Raw genomic sequence first — 17793 nt, 5'->3', positions numbered from 1 at the left:
AGACTTTGTAACAGGGTTCTCAAAGTCTCTTCTTCATCGAATATGATATACTGCCTCTTCTGCCACCAAATCTATAATACCAGACAGTACCAGCGACTTCACGTCCCCAGTCATCACCTCGTCGCTTTGCTCTCTGCATCAAACTCCTTTTCAGTTGGTCCTGGTAGACATTATCAGGTGCACGATACTGCCGAGCTCTGTCTGGATAAAAGGTAGCCACATACAGTATGTGCATGATTAAATTATTTTACTTTGAGTGGAAGCCTACAATGAGGAGCAAGAAAAACAATTATCAAAATTCATTTGAATCTTACATACAAAAGACTTGCCATGGTTTCTTTTCAATGTGCCAACATTGATACCTTCATTGCAAAGGATGCAAGTATTATGGTAGATCAAGTGTGCCAGCTAGCACTTGAACTACTTGACCCAGACAATGCCCTGCGTCTTGTCTTCCTGCCTGGCCGTTGGTCTTGCTCATCTTGCTCTGAAGAATAGATTATGTTTAAAGTTTTTATTAAATTATGATGTCACTCACAACATAGAATAGGATTGAAATCTGCAAGTGGCAACTTTCATCACAGTGAAAAAAACGTACAATTTCCAGTGGATATACCTCTTGCACGACTGTATAGCTCGGTTTTGCATTCCAAATGGTATCTTAGTTTGGGGTCATCTCAGTTTTTCCAGTCCTCATGTAGTCTTCTGATTAATGCTGCATCATCCACACTCTCAGAATAAGACAAAATCTGTGCATAGCCTTTTTGGGTGACTTTTGAGAGCTTTTGAATCTCAGTCTCAGGACCACCACAGATGAAGCACCTTAAGCCACAAGCTACAGAATCCTCTTCCATGTTGTCTACTAAAAGACAAGTGTCATGATTGTTTAACTAATGGTTGTTCAATGTAAGCAATAGGCTAGAGAAAATTGACATCTAAATTCACAGTAATCAAAAGTTTTGCCAGCAGAGGAAAATAAATGCCAAAAAGTAGATAAACTACCGTACCTTAAAATCGTCCAGAAATATTTTCCAGGATGCAACACTCCCGCTCCTTCCCCACATGCAGACAGTGTATCCCACTGAGCATGTGCACAGTAGGTGTACACTCTTATCAAGTGTTTAGCAATATATATTTATTTTTTTTCAGAATAGAATCAATTCAACAACACCCCAATCCCCTACCATTGATTATACACTGATTATACACTAACAAGAACCAATATACCAATATTAGATGGCCAGGGAGACATTTTTACTCAAAAATAATGGTTGGAATGGATTCAGCACCCCTGAAAACCCCTAGTTAGACACCTCACAAGACTTTTATTTCTTTTCATATTTTTCACCCAAGCCCTCTGGGCTCCTTAACTTCGATTGGCTCTCCAGGATTTTCCACGAGGAGTTGGGTTTAAATAAATTGAGAGGTGATTCTAGACACCTATAAGAACACATTGGTGAAGAAAGCTATTGGTAGTAAATTTTTTCACAGATGGTCCAAACATTTTGCTAAAATTCCCTAGCTAATCCTTGAGGGACGTGAGGGACTCGACCCCGCAACCGACCCGGCCGTAACTTGCTCCTCCAAGGGAGCTAGCTCTCTTGGCGTTGCTTGTTACCTGCCGGTCTGCCGAGCTGGAGATCGGGGTTGAATTCCAGCTCGGAGTGCGAAACGTTACAAAACAATATTCTCCTTCTTAGATGATAAACATCACCATTGAGAAATGTACAATACTATTCCAACTAAAATCACTAAAATAACTTTACTCTTCAATAATCCCAGTTTCAATAACAAAACTGAATACTGAATATCCTTATCATACTGTATGAACTGAAAATGACTATAACTCAAAACAATGGACACAACAAGCACAAGCTATTTTCAGGGAATGATAGCAGCTAGCAAACATTACTTCTAGCTGTTGTTGTCCTCACCTGACCCACAGTACAATACCATAAATCTCCTGCAACATATTAATGAACAATGTCAATCCAACACTTTAAAAAGACACCAAAATCATTCCCTTTTTAGAATTAGATCGTGAATATTTAGAATATGTATTAGGCTACTTATTAGGCTTTTTAAAGAAAAAAAAAAGTCCAAAGTCTTTCCACGTTTGTCTGTGTAGTGTGTACAGACATGTTGATGAGGCCTGCTTCTAGGGCTTCTAGATCATCCTAAATGAACCTACATTTAGCATGAACCCTGAACAACAAAGGGTAATTCCATCTGCAAAGCCTACTTAAGCCAATAAAACAATTAACTGTCTAGCAGAGAGACGCAAGTTAGGCTAAACAAACAATGTAACAATTATTGCATATTTCCATGCAAGTGACTCACAGCTTATATGTATGTCCCTCACGCACATGTCAGGGGTGATTGACAGTCCTTATTGTACTTTGTCTATATGGGAGGAAAAAGCTTTGCACGCTAACTCCTGCAGCGATGGGCAGAGCTGTGTCGGGAGATCAAAGAGAGAGATGCATGATGTCCCCTTAGTAACAGCTTATTAAGTATACCTGGCAGGCTTTTAATTAGACAAAATCTTTTTTTTTTTTTTTTTTTTTGGCACTGAAGCTACGGAGCGTGAGGCTACTTTGATCTCCTCTAAGTTCTTCAGTCTTACCCGGCACCTCAAAAGGACTGGTGTGTGACATGCGTTGCTAGCTCGATAACATGAAACAAAAACAATAACTGGCGTTAACTGGTGGAAACGAGCAAACTGGCACCGATAAATAAGTCACAAGTCTTTGATCAGAGTGAATAGTGAAGGCACGAGTAAGAAAACATTAATAATACTGTCACTGATGCTTTCATCAACGATGACCATGACGAAACGATTTCGTTTACAAACCTTTTTTTCACGACGAAGACGAGAAGGTGACGACCTAAACATAGCTCTTTGATGACAAAACACATAACGGGACGTACAGTATATGTTGTTTTTGTTGACGAGACGGGACACAAAGGTTATTGGGTGGTCTATCAAAATGCAAATTGAAAATGCATGACATTTCCCCCAATTGTGCGTGCAACATGTCTGTCATCCTGTCCTTGTTTGGTCCCCCCTATAGGGCATAGCAGTGGCGGCCATTCTGTGGTGCCACCGAAAATATTTATATACATAATTATTATAAATTATTATCTATATCAAAAATCCATCCATGAAGTCCAAAACACCGCTCATATAATGATTTATTATGCTCGAACTTTTGATATCCTTTTCTAATAATTCGGGTCTCAGTTTAATTCCATTCATTAAACAATTTCTTCATGTTGAAGAACATAATGCACACCACTTGAATGGCCCACATTCAGAGATTTAAGCTCTGACATTATAGTGTCAGAAATACTCTAATATGTGAAGAGTCTTGCTGTGCCATTAACTAATTTTGGACCCAAAAATATTTTTGTGTTTTTTTTTCTGCTTCCCTGAACATCTTGCGAGAAGACTCAGGCTCCGTCGAAAATCGTCACATAGTATAGAGCCCTGGGGGATACCCGTCAACTATGCAGGCTACTGTATATAGGGTTCAAGGGGTTAAATTAATAGTTGCACCATCTATCCTATCTGGGTGTTTGCATGTCTGCCTGTCAACAAAATAATTTGACTGACAGACTGAAACTTCTTCTGCACACCCACGTACAGTACATTATGCAAACACACACCTGTTTTCATGCACGGTGGCGGCTATTATCATTGTCTCTTTTGTCGCTTTTGATGCACTTCACTTAACCTCTGCCAACAAGTTGCCGATTATCTGTGTCCACCCATATTTCAATGACTCAGGGAATACAAGATGCATGGAATGCCCCTTTAAGCCCTTTTATAATACTAGATTTTCAGGCCGCTACACATGCCTTCATACCTAGTCCTAAAGTCAACGAGTTATGGCTATTTGAAGTGTTAAACACTGCTGTAGTGCCCCATGTGTGTTCAATTTAGTTTTTTGATCTAACTGCTTTCTATAAATGCGTCAACTGAAAAGTGATACAAAATTGGTTGAATTTGTATCATGTCTATAATATGCATACAAGCAATAGATTGTTTGACATATTTTTTATTTTATTTTAAATGTGTTGACAAATGTTGGGCTCATATTTTATTTGAGGTTTGGCACTATAGTAATTGATTTTGCATTAAGAATAAGGCATTCTATTGACATACGCAAGTTTTGGTCCCATGTAAGTCTGCCTCCGAGCAGACATGAGAAAGAGCGGGTTTCTGCCAAATTCACTGTAAAAAAAAGATTGATAAATCTTACTCGTAACGTGGCAAGTTGCGTAGGCTACATTCCTTTACGTACGAAATCTGGGCATGAACTTGTTTAGTGAATCATGCCCATTCTCTCTCTTTTTTCTTATAGGATTGGGTTCTGAGCAACAGATTTGGATCTGAGCCAGCACATTGTAAAGAGGTAGTTCCTTTTGGAGGTTGGTGAGTATATAAGACAGCTGTCCTGTATCAATCATCATTGAGGTCCAGGATGGAGGCTTGCAGAGCGTTGCTGCTTTTCTTCTTCTGCCTGAGTGAGGCTGAGGCCATGCCAGCTGACGTCCAGTTCCAGCTGAGCCTCAACCATCATGAGAACGAAGGAACGGCGTTGGAGCTGAGCTTCGACCACCACGAGAACCAAGGAACGGCGTTGGAGCTGACCGTCGGCCATCACGAGAACCACGATACGGCAAAGGAAAACACAGGTAAGGATGATCGAGATGCTGATGCTTGTACAAAAGTGATTTAACCACTTAACCACCCTATACTTCATTTTACAACAAATAGCAACAATTAGCTCACAACCAAGACAAAACAAAAAGCTCAAAATCAAGATTATTTGTTTTTTTCCTATTTCGTCTTGACTTTATGTTTTCAATTTCACTTTAGCACTATGCAGCCCGGTTTCGTATGGCAAGTGCTGATTGTTTTTTAACATTAAGCTAATAAATTACATTTTGACCATCAGGTCAAAATTTCTGTCGGATCCAAATGAGTCTAGGTGAGGTCTTTTGACCTTTTTATTCATTAAAAAGGAGTTACATAGTGCCACTTTCATTTGTTTATATATAGGCTTAATGATATTTTAGATTGTATTCGTTTTAACGTTAATAATAATAGGCATTAGTTTTGTATTGTCATATGGCGAATTTGTCAGTGATGAAATTCAAAAAGTTAAAAAAGATATTGTTTAATAAAAAAACATTCTATTAACATTGCTTTCACAGCAAAAAGGGAAAAAAATGGCACTGTTAGAACCTGGAAGGTATATGTTATATCCATCCACAATATTGGAGTGTGATAATAATACAATATAACTATGCAATCTGTATAAGTTATATTCTATTAACATACTCTACCATACAATCTGTATGGTAGAGTATGTTAATACAATATAATAGAATCTGTATGGTAGAGTATGTTAATACAATTTAACTTACACAATCTGTATGGTAGAGTATGTTAATACAAAATAATTTCTACAATCTGTATATATAACTACTGGCCAATGATGCGTCTTTTCCGGGACTTGTCAGAATCTAGTTGTATAAAAATATACTGTTATATTTGTATCTACCTTTATATGTCTGTCTATGTACAGTATGTATGACTTGTCAGAATCTAGTTGTATAAAAATATACTGTTATATTTGTATCTACCTTTATATGTCTGTCTATGTATGTATGTATGTATGTATGTATGTATGTATGTATGTATGTATGTATGTATGTATGTATGTATGTATGTATGTATGTATGTATGTATGTATGTATGTATGTATGTATGTATGTATGTGTGTGTATGTATGTACGTACGTGTATATTAGGGCATTAAAGGACCACTTCACCCATTTTCAACTAATTCATTCATTCAATTCATTCATGGTTGATTGTTGTCATATCATGTCACTCCGTCCCGTCGCTCAATGTATGTGGGGCGCTGAAACAGCACTCATGCCAGAAATATTTTCTTTTTTTTAAGCAGAAAAAAACATGGCTCTACTCTTAATGGTGACAACTACAGTATGTAAATACTTTACTTTACTTAGTATTGGTGAGCTTATTAATTTAGTTTGTTTAGCAAGTTAGATTGGAGACGTGTCGTGGCGTCCAGGGTAGGCCTACAGTAGCAGTCACTCCTGTTGCCGAGTATATCCACAGTTTGGTAGGACACTACAGTAGCTCTTGCGGTGATGCCATGTTTGTTTTCCAACTTTATCTTATGCTTATCCAACAAAGGTGCAAGCATGTGGCATTATTAACTCATTCACTGCCAGAGTAAATAAATAAATAATCACCCACTGCCAGCGATTTTTCGATTTTCTTACCTTTTCTGTACGTAAAGGTACAGGCTGAATTATATATTTGTTATATTTAATATGATAATGTATCTTTCAGAAAAGAACACCACATTGAATGCAAGTGAGACGGAGCTGGAAGGAAGTGGAGGATGTTCAGGTAAGAGAGAGACTGGGTCAAACCCCAGTATATGACTGATGTTATATCGTTTCTGTCGGGCATAAATATCTCCATATTGTAACTTTTTGTGTTTTTTCATAAATGAATGCCCTACGTGATCATACTACACCATCACAAAAAAACATTGATACTTTTTAATTTGAATCCTGAAAATTAACCATAGTCTGAACATTTTAACTGAGCACCTGGAGGTGTGGTCAACGCTGTTTTGCTATTTTGAGGACGGTAAAATGCGCTGCCACGTACTTTGAGCTTATAGATCAGATATTTTTTCGGCAGCTTAAGCAGGGGGGCCAGTGAAAGTGAAAGTGCATGAGCATTTGGAGAGAGAAACCCCCACTTTGTTTCATGACACTTCTGCAGGCAAGACACCAGTATTTTTATTTTATTTCATAGGATTAATGAAGGAATTAAATGCCACCTAAATTGTAACTGAAGCATGATTGGATGGATTGATACAGGGTGAGTAGGACTGCCTATCATGCATGCAGGTGTACTGTGCGCCCGCCACCCGATACTTCAATTTCAACCTACAGCATTTGATAAAGGGATAATAAAATCATAATCGATACACCAGTAACATAGCCACACAGATTATAGAAAACTTTGAATTGTAACAATAGCTTGAGACTTGGCCGAGCTATGGCTAAATTAAACAGCCTGTGTCCAAAACTCTGCAGCCACATTGAGGCACCTCAATTTGTAGCATTCGCTATTACTTAAATAAGACATACCACCTCTAATTACCGCACGCACAATAAGGCCCATAGTGTCTATAGTGTGAATTGACTGGGTCAAACCCCAGTATATGGCTGCATGTTATATTATGATTGATTCTCCTTCTTACAGATTCTGAATTGAAGAAAGAGAAAAACTCCCTGGTCAAAGACCTAGACCAGCTGCAGTCCAGTTATAAAACTATGAATAACCAGAAAGACCAGTTGCAGACCAGTTTTGACCTGTTGCAGAGCAAATATAACAACCTGAATAACCAGAGAGACCAGTTGCAGACCAGTTTCGACCAGTTACAGACCAGCCATAACAACCAGAAAGACCAATTGCTGAGCAAATATAACAATGTGAACAACCAGAAAGACCAGTTACAGACTAGTTTTGACCAGTTGCAGAGCAAATATAACAACCTTGTTGAACATAATGGTAACTCGCAGGCCACTTATAACAACCTGACTGAACATTGTGAGTACTTACAGTCCAGTCATAACAACCTGAATACAGAGAAAGACCAGTTGCAGAGCAGTTTTTACCAGTTGCAGGCCAGCCATAACAACCTGAATACAGAGAAAGACCAGTTGCAGAGCAGTTTTGACCAGTTGCAGACCAGCCATAACAACCTGAATGCCGAGAAAGACCAGTTGCAGGGAAGATATAACAATCTGGTTGAACACAATGATGACTCGCAGTCCACTTATAACAACCTGACTGAACATTGTGAGGACTTACTGTCCAGCTATAACAACGTGAAGAACCAGAAAGACCAGTTGCAGGCCAGCCATAACAACCTGAATACCCAGAAAGACCAATTGCAGACCAGTTTTGACCAGTTACATACCAGTCATAACAACCTGAATACCCAGAAAGACCGGTTGCAGGGAAGATATAACGACCTGAATACCCAGAAAGACCAATTGCAGACCAGTTTTGAACAGTTACAGACCAGCAATAACAACTTGAACAACCAGAAAGACCAGTTGCAGGGAAGATATAACGACTTGAATAACCAGAAAGACCAGTTGCAGACTAGTTTTGACCAGTTGCAGAGCAGGTATATCAACATGAACAACCAGAAAGACCAGTTGCAGACCAGTGTTGACCAGTTACAGACCAGCCATAACAACCTGAACAACCAGAAAGACCAATTGCAGACCAGTTTCGACCAGTTGCAGACCAGCCATAACAACCTGAATACCGAGAAAGACCAGTTGCAGGGAAGATATAATGACTTGAACAACCAGAAAGACAAGTTGCAGGGAAGATATAACGACTTGAACAACCAGAAAGACCAGTTGCAGACCAGCTTTGACCAGTTGCAGAGCAGATATAACAATCTGGTTGAACACAATGATGACTCGCAGTCCACTTATAATAACCTGACTGAACATTGTGAGGACTTACAGTCCAGATATAAAAACGTTAAGAACCAGAAAGACCAATTGCAGACCAGTTTCGACCAGTTGCAGACCAGCCATAACAACCTGAATACCGAGAAAGACCAGTTGCAGGGAAGATATAACGACTTGAACAACCAGAAAGACCAGTTGCAGGGAAGATATAACGACTTGAACAACCAGAAAGACCAGTTGCAGACCAGCTTTGACCAGTTGCAGAGCAGATATACCAATCTGGTTGAACACTCGCAGTCCACTTATAATAACCTGACTGAACATTGTGAGGACTTACAGTCCAGATATAACAACGTGAAGAACCAGAAAGACCAGTTGCAGAGCGTTTTCGAACAGTTGCAGGCCAGCCATAACAACCTGAATACCCAGAAAGACCAATTGCAGACCAGTGTTGACCAGTTGCAGACCAGCCATAACAACCTGAATACCGAGAAAGACCAGTTGCAGGGAAGATATAATGACTTGAACAACCAGAAAGACCAGTTGCAGGGAAGATATAACGACTTGAACAACCAGAAAGACCAGTTGCAGACCAGCTTTGACCAGTTGCAGAGCAGATATACCAATCTGGTTGAACACTCGCAGTCCACTTATAATAACCTGACTGAACATTGTGAGGACTTACAGTCCAGATATAACAACGTGAAGAACCAGAAAGACCAGTTGCAGAGCGTTTTCGAACAGTTGCAGGCCAGCCATAACAACCTGAATACCCAGAAAGACCAATTGCAGACCAGTGTTGACCAGTTACAGACCAGCCATAACAACCTGAACAACCAGAAAGACCAATTGCAGACCAGTTTCGACCAGTTGCAGACCAGCCATAACAACCTGAATACCGAGAAAGACCAGTTGCAGGGAAGATATAATGACTTGAACAACCAGAAAGACCAGTTGCAGGGAAGATATAACGACTTGAACAACCAGAAAGACCAGTTGCAGACCAGCTTTGACCAGTTGCAGAGCAGATATAACAATCTGGTTGAACACAATGATGACTCGCAGTCCACTTATAATAACCTGACTGAACATTGTGAGGACTTACAGTCCAGATATAAAAACGTTAAGAACCAGAAAGACCAATTGCAGACCAGTTTCGACCAGTTGCAGACCAGCCATAACAACCTGAATACCGAGAAAGACCAGTTGCAGGGAAGATATAACGACTTGAACAACCAGAAAGACCAGTTGCAGGGAAGATATAACGACTTGAACAACCAGAAAGACCAGTTGCAGACCAGCTTTGACCAGTTGCAGAGCAGATATACCAATCTGGTTGAACACTCGCAGTCCACTTATAATAACCTGACTGAACATTGTGAGGACTTACAGTCCAGATATAACAACGTGAAGAACCAGAAAGACCAGTTGCAGAGCGTTTTCGAACAGTTGCAGGCCAGCCATAACAACCTGAATACCCAGAAAGACCAATTGCAGACCAGTTTTGACCAGTTACAGACCAGTCATAACAACCTGAATACGCAGAAAGACCAGTTGCAGGGAAGATATAACGACTTGAATACCCAGAAAGACCAATTGCAGACCAGTTTTGACCACTTGCAGAGCAGCCATAACAACTTGAATACCCAGAAAGACCAGTTGCAGGGAAGATATAACGACCTGAATACCCAGAAAGACCAATTGCAGACCCGTTTTGACCAGTTAGAGACCAGCCATAACAACTTGAATAACCAGAAAGACCAGTTTCAGACCAGTTTCGACCAGTTACAGGCCAGCTATAACAACCTGAACAACCAGAAAGACCAGTTGCAGACCAGTTTTGACCAGTTACAGACCAGCCATAACAACTTGAATACCCAGAAAGACCAGTTGCAGAGAAGATACGACAGCTTAAATAACCAGAAAGACCAGTTGAAGGCCAGCTTTGACCAGTTGCAGAGCAGGTATATCAACGTGAACAACCAGAAAGACCAGTTGCAGACCAGTGTTGACCAGTTACAGACCAGCCATAACTACCTGAACAACCAGAAAGACCAGTTGCAAACCAGTTTCAACCAGTTGCAGTCCAGATGTAACGACATAACTGACCTGAAGAGGAGGCTGTGTGGTCAGTGAGACATCACTGTTTTTATTAATTGTTATGTCATGTTGTTCATCATTTGTCATAACATAATAGCAAATTAAAAAAAAACTGTTGCTAACTTAATTATTTGTATTGTTAGAATCAAATGGAATGACATTTGATGGCGGTGTGTGTTATTACATCTCTACTGAGAAGAAAACCTGGGAGCAGAGCAGACAAGACTGTAAAGACAAACAATCAGACTTGATCATCATAAACAGCCAAGAAAAACAGGTATGAGTGTGTGTGTGTGTGTGTGTGTGTGTGTGTGTGTGTGTGTGTGTGTGTGTGTGTGTGTGTGTGTGTGTGTGTGTGTGTGTGTGTGTGTGTGTGTGTGTGTGCGTGCGTGCGCGTGCCTGCCTGCGTGCGTGTGTGTGTGTGCGTGCGTGCGTACGTGCGTGCGTGTGTGTGTGTACAATTTGTACTTCAGTAATTTCTCAAGAACAGATCCATTGCTGCACTTGAATCTGTCGGTAGCCGTGTTGACAACCCATGCACATTGGCTACAAGTGGGCCTGCCATCAGATCAGGAAGCAGGCAGCGCTTTACCCAATCAAATGTAGTGGACGGGATGTACATGTGTGCTGCTCGTTCCCCACTGGAAAAAACCCGAAACTAATTTAACAATAGCGTCCTCGGAGTCGACAAAACCACGGAAAGTTAGTAACATTTTAACTTGCTCTTTCGTCATAGAAACATGTGGGCTTATAACCAAAACGATCCATGTTCTTTGGGAGAAATGGTGTTAGTGTTCCGTGGAGATTCTTTTTTAGTGGGAATGAAAACATAGTCGCACCACCGGAAGTGGAAGACTGAAGGCAGACCAAAACCCCGGTTTCTCTGAGCATGGGTCCTCCGTCAAGCTCCGCCCAGAGTCAAATGAACAAGTGAAAAACAGCAGAGGGCGCTGTTTTTCCTTTTTAATTGACGATGGCTTCCCAGATTGGTACTTCAGTAACCAGAAGGTTTTTTTTCTGTCCAGGACTTTGTTTCGAGAGTGTTTAAAAGATACGTTTTCATGTGGATTGGTCTGACTGACAGAGTGGAAGGCACCTGGAAGTGGGTGGATGGAACACCACTGACCACACCAACGTAAGACTTTTATTTACTTTTTTCCACCTTTTACGTCTCTGCTATTTAAGGTCATTATCACAATATTTTCATTTATATATCGTCATACCCGAAATAGGGATACCAAGGTTAAAACCACTTAAACAAACTAAAACAACGGAAAATACACTATTATAGAGCCCTGAGGGACGCCGGTCAACCGTTTAGGGTTTAAGTGGTTAAAACCCATTTTTGGATAACCGTGGTTCCCCAGGGCTCTATATTTGGTCCGCTCATTTTCCCCTCTACACTGAATCTCTTTGCCGAAAATAGCCTCATGTTGCAACCTGTTGTGAGCTTGTATATTTGCTATTTTATAATTTGTTCTGAAAAATTCTGGAAAATTCTGGAAATGTACTTCATAATTTGTACTTTTGAATACATACTACTATAAACAATACTTAGTATTTACTTGAGTATATATAATTTCTCCACCACTGCCTACGTCTCCAGGTTCTGGAGAAACGGTGAGCCCAACGACAATGGAGGTCAGGAAGACTGCGGTGGGTTCTTGAACCGAGCCAAGAAGTTTGACCGAGGATGGAACGACTGGATATGTCATGAATCTGCCGTCTGGATGTGTGAAAGAGCAATGTAGAGCAGTGGTTCTCAACCTGTGGGTCGGGACCCCCAGGTGGATCCCCACATGATTTTGGGGGGGTCCCCAGATGACAGTGAAGTGACAATTTAAGGACTTTTATGCAGGCAAAACATTTGCCTACAAGCTCACAACGCCTTGCGACGCGAGCCGTTGCGAGTTTGTAGATCGGCTAATTTCACGATATCCATCTGTGGAACCGAGTCAAACAAAATGTAACGCCTCAACTCCTACGATTCCAAGTGCTTGTTATGGTGGGGGGTCCCCAGTTCAAGTATGATTACTTTGGGGGTCACGGCCTGAAAAGGTTGAGAACCACAGGTGTAGAGAACTTTTTCCCAAACAGTGGGTCGGGACCCATGTGTGTAAACATTTAAACTATATCTTATTATTTCAAAAGAGTTAAGCAAAATCTTTTTTTTCATCAATTATAAAGAATTAAAGAGATAACATTAATATAAAAAAACATTTGAAGAAGTGGTGAAAATAGCTGATCTACAAGCTTTGTGAGCTTGTAGATCTTGTATTTTCACTAGTTTGGGTCTCGGGGAGACATCAAATGTTTTTTTTGGCTCTCGAGCTGAAACGTTTGGGTTCCACTGTTGTAGCGAAATCATCATTGTCACAATGTATCAGTTCCCAGTATCACAGTGAAGTGACAATTTAAGGACTTTTTAGACCTTTTTAATACCTCAGAAAAAAGAAAAAGAGCATTACTGCATACAAAATAATCAACAAACTGTTACTATACTATACTGCCCTGCCAAGCCAAAGTGCAGTAACTACGTTTTTGGACACACCGACTTGTTTGTGTATCCCAAAGGTCAAATTAGCGTTTGTGATTTTGAGAGGTAAACAATTACCTCAAGAACAGATGTACAATTAGTGTAATATCACTTATCTCATTTGGCTGACCAGTTGAATCACTTTGAATCCCATTTTTCAGTGTTTTTTGTTTTCGTAGTTACTGCTCTTTACCTTGGCAGGGCAGTATAAAAACTGGTTAAACATTGGCCAAATTGTCAAATAATGATAAAGAGGCAAAACATTTGAAAATAGACGATCAACAAGCTTGTAGATCGGCTTATTTCACAATATGTATCTGTGTAACCAAGTCATACTAAATGTAATGCCTCAACTCCTACATTCCAAGTGCTTATTAAGGTGGGGGGTCCCCAGTTCAAATATGATTAAGGTCTGAAAAGGTTGAGAACGACTTAGTTACTGTATGTGTATTGTAACATAAATTAATGCCGTGTTTCATTCTTAAATCAATGCAGTACAATTTATTATGCATCTATTTCTCATCATATCATCATTTAGAACATCTCACCATTTACTTCATCATCTACTTTCTTATGATTGATTGTGCTTTTTTCTGTAAATCTATAATTCATTTAAATCTGTTTCCTGTTTGTATGTCTTTAATAAATCATAAAGTTTCCCTTGGAGATGCCAACATTATTATTATGATTATTAAATCAAATGCATAATCAAAGTTACACTTTCATAATGTAGAATGCAACACATTCTGATGTGGTACGGTTATATATATAGCCTAAGAGAGAACTGTCAATATAAACAGTTGATTTAATTAATAACAGTATATACTAAATTAGATAAGATAACTGTCATTCTATAATGAGGTGTGCGTTTTAATCAAGGATTACATGGAATTTTTACAGAGCCTTGATTGGCTGAGGAATATGCACATTTTAAAAACATGTAAGTAAAGTGTTGTAAAATGGTTCAAATTATACTGTCTCTGTAATCTAAATGGAAAAATAGATCCAATCAATATGTAATTCTTCTGTCAATGTCTGGTTTAATCTCTGGCTGAAGACCTGCAACTTTGGTGCAAACAGCATGTTGAGTTAGTGCCATCTAGTGGTAGACTGACGACCATGCAGTCTAATGCAAAAGTTAAATGTATTTTAGATAGTATGTCATGTATTGTAGACAGATGCCAGGTTCATTTGTTGACCTGGCATCCTATAGTTTGTATAGTTTCAATGTACAGATCATTTATTTTGTGATACCATAATGTTAAGACTGATGCTAGGTTCTTGGTTTATCTATGATCCTAGTTTACTGAGGCACTACACGGTCTCTAAGCATTTGGTGTATGTGTTTACTTTGCTTATTTTAAATCGCTGCTAAATGCCTAAATTGTAAATTGTAGGGCCAACAGAGTGAATACATTAGCCCTTGTAGTGTAGTCTTGGTCTAAATGACCCGCCTTCACCAAACCCCTAAAATAAAGTAGCTTAAATTAATTTTGAACACCAAATCTATTCTTGCACGAAGAAACAAGTTCTCATTCATCACAAACCTGATGAATATGTTATTTTATTTCATTTTGTGTCATAGACTTCATTCATTCAGTGGACAGTCGTTTTTCTTACAACAAACCTGGTATAATTGTGAGAATAAATAGCGGATCCACTACCTCTCACAACGACTGTAGATATAGAATTGGTGTAGGCCAGTGGAGTTCTCAACTTTTTCATGTCAAGGATGTGTATTCTGGTACCTGAGCACGTATGTGTACTTATCACCAGATAGCATAAACACTCGTCCTTTTTGTTTGAACGTAAAATGTTACATCCGTTTATTAAAGATTCGGTAGCGCTGTCGTCTCACAGCTAGAAGGTCCTGGGTTCGATTCCCGCCGGGGACGCTGTGGGCGCTGTGGGCGCTGGGGGCGTGTCTTCTCCTCCGCGTCATCAGCGCCCATACCCTAGGTGGGGTTGGCGAAAGGGCCTACTCTGTGTGGAGTTTGCATGTTCTCCCCGTGTCTCCTAGGGTAGTTAATACCCTCACAAAAACATGTAGTAATCCTGGTCACTATACCGCCTCCCCCATGAATAACGTGTTCCTTCCACGCACTACGTCCAACCAGGGAAACCCCCCCTGTCAGGTGACAAGAAGGTCAGTTGGCTCTCATACCTGAAGGAAGCATGAGCTCGGCCCTGGCCTCCCTACTGTGGGGGACTGGTGTAATGCTGGTGTAGGGCTGGTGTAGCGCCCAGGATCACTTAGGAAATTGGCACCGGGTTACAAAAATGGGTTACAAAAATCGCAGGATAAAAAAAAAATTAAGTTAAAAAAAAAAGATTCGATAGTGTGAAACTGTAAATACAGAAAAAGGATCATGTAATAATTTTAACTGACTAATATACAATACACCATAAAAGAGCACCTGTCTGCAATTTTCAACAGGACCTAGATTCACTGCTCCTAGTATTGATGTTTTTTTGTATTTTTGTTGTATAGTATTGCATGTCTTATGTCTTGGTGAATTGTATACATAGGACCACAATGGAAACAAGCCCTCAGGGCCTTTTGTGGTATCCTTTTAACATTACTTGTGTAATTGTACAACTGTAGGCTATACTGTTTGCAATGTGTTAATAAGTATTCATTCAGTCATGCTGTTGTCACCTGGACTTTACCAAACAAGAGTGTGGTTATCTCCAACACAGCAGCTAAAAAAAAGAAGGGGGAAAATGTATGGAAATATAGAGAGAAAGGGGGAGAAGCATGTTTATGTCAGGATCCATAGAAACAGTTTGGATCTCAGACCTCATCCATCCTGTGACGTCAGTTATCAATGTCATGACATCAGTTTATGACGTTTCTGTGACGTATGACTCCATATTCTAGCAACGGTGACTTCCATTATGAATTAAAGGTAAATACATATTTTTAAAAAATATATCGTTGCTGTCCGGCAAAAAACAACTACATTTTTTCGCTTCAGCATTTTTTTTTACCATAAATTAGTGCTATTGAACACCCTTTACGTCTGTGTGTTGATTAAAAAAATCACACCTAGTGTGAAGTGGGCGGTGTGGTCATCACAGTGGTCATCACAGTGATGGAAGCTCACTTAAAAAAAGTGTTTTTTTTAAGTGCATAGTCCTATTTATAGGTTATTGATTTCATCATGTGTCTCGCTAGCCAATCACAGTGCTGAATAGAGTCAGCCAATAGAGTCAGCCAATCACAGTACAGCTAGGGGTGTACTAATGCTAGGGGTGTACTAATTATGAGCCAATCACAGTACAGCGAAGGGTGTACTAATGAGGTGTCCCAACCTCACTTATAGGGGCGGCTACACCGCCCAAAAAATATTGAACCAATGAAAAGTATTAAAAAGCTCTTCTGACAAAGCCAGCTAACTCCATTGAATCCGCAAACTTTCTGCTAAACCAGTCCACCAACAGGGGGTGGAGTTAGCCGGTTTAGCTGACTCCAGGCTCCACCCCCTTTTCCCCTTCAACATGTCATGTACGTGTGTTAAAGTGTTCCCTTCTGCTTTTGCTGTAGGCCTACATAAAGCGGTGCGTAATTGAAACACCCTAAATAAAGGTCACTAATGGCTTACTAAGTGCTAATTTAATTATCAGACTTAAATTAACGCTGATCATTGCAGTCTAACGTTTTTGGAATAATAAAACAAATTCTCAGCTGTTCTATTTAAACGCACCTAAAGCAGTTTGTAAAGCGGTTTGCCTCCTGCTGTGTGCAAACACAACCAGCGTCCTTTTAGAATGCCAATTGTGCGCTCGACGACGGAGCGGATGCGTGCGTGACTCTCATTATAGGACACCTCCTGGGCAGTCTGAGGTCCGGTGACTGGTGTCATTAACCAGGGGGCCAGGGCATATCCACGATCTCCTAATAAAACAAGTTATAAGAATATAAGGGTGCAGTAATTTATAATTACTTTAAAGCTCAATTTGTAATGAACCTCTTAGGTCATCTGGGACTGGTCGGCTTTCTGAACCCAGAATCACAACTAAACGTGGAGACGCAACAATGGTGCTGAAGACCTTTCTGTTTGCTGTTGGCTTTTATTGAGTTTTATTCTGCACTGTAATTTTTTCTCTCAGATTTTTTCTTTTAACTTGTTTTTTATTTTCTTATTTCCAAATGGTACTAAAATGTCCTTTTATAATGTGTCTTATGTTCTGCCTCTTAATGTGTCCATGCTTTATGTTTTATGTAAAGCACTTTGAATCGACTTGTTGAAATGTGCTATACTTGCCTTGCCACACCAACACCAATCATTATACAAACAGATATACAAATCGCAATCACAATTCAAATAATAAAACAATTAGGTTTCACCCTGCTGTTAGTGATAAAGATAGAGGTGGAGAGGTCAGGACACAATATAATGAAACTGAAAGTGTGTTCGTCACATTTTTGTTATCTGTAAGCAGCAATGGTACACTCTGAGAGTGTACAAATGGACCCTTACGGGTCCATTTGTTCGCTCTCAGAGTTACAGACCTATAAGGGTCCATTTGGAACCCCCTCAAGGAACCAAGATTATCCCTGGACCCGACTTTGAGAACCACTGTCCTAGATTTGTTTAA

General features: G+C 39.9%; 1 protein-coding gene across 1 annotated transcript; it reads left to right on the top strand.

Annotated features, from left to right (window-relative positions):
• Window positions 1-4491: 4491 nt before the first annotated feature.
• LOC308099963 (uncharacterized protein) lies at window positions 4492-13855 on the top strand. Its single transcript, XM_080448865.1, has 6 exons — window positions 4492-4701; window positions 6394-6453; window positions 7324-10683; window positions 10799-10932; window positions 11681-11790; window positions 12262-13855. The coding sequence occupies exons 1-6, from the start codon at window positions 4545-4547 to the stop codon at window positions 12404-12406; spliced, it is 3966 nt and encodes a 1321-aa protein (XP_080304991.1). The 5' UTR covers window positions 4492-4544; the 3' UTR covers window positions 12407-13855.
• The last annotated feature ends 3938 nt before the right edge of the window (window positions 13856-17793 follow it).

The sequence above is a fragment of the Gymnoscopelus braueri genome (genome assembly GCF_963280865.1).
Source record: "Gymnoscopelus braueri genome assembly, chromosome: 14".
Classification (NCBI taxonomy): Eukaryota; Metazoa; Chordata; class Actinopteri; order Myctophiformes; family Myctophidae; genus Gymnoscopelus; species Gymnoscopelus braueri.
Note: the sequence above shows the minus strand (reverse complement) of the source record. Positions and strands in the feature narration are given on the sequence as shown.

Excerpts from the sequence above, each read along its gene's own strand:
- LOC308099963 (XM_080448865.1), top strand. The coding sequence starts at position 4,545 with ATGCCAGCTGACGTCCAGTTCCAGCTGAGCCTCAACCATCATGAGAAC. Across the intron at positions 6,454-7,323 it reads AGGAAGTGGAGGATGTTCAG|ATTCTGAATTGAAGAAAGAG; the intron begins GTAAGAGAGAGA and ends TCCTTCTTACAG. Across the intron at positions 10,933-11,680 it reads TAAACAGCCAAGAAAAACAG|GACTTTGTTTCGAGAGTGTT; the intron begins GTATGAGTGTGT and ends TTTTCTGTCCAG.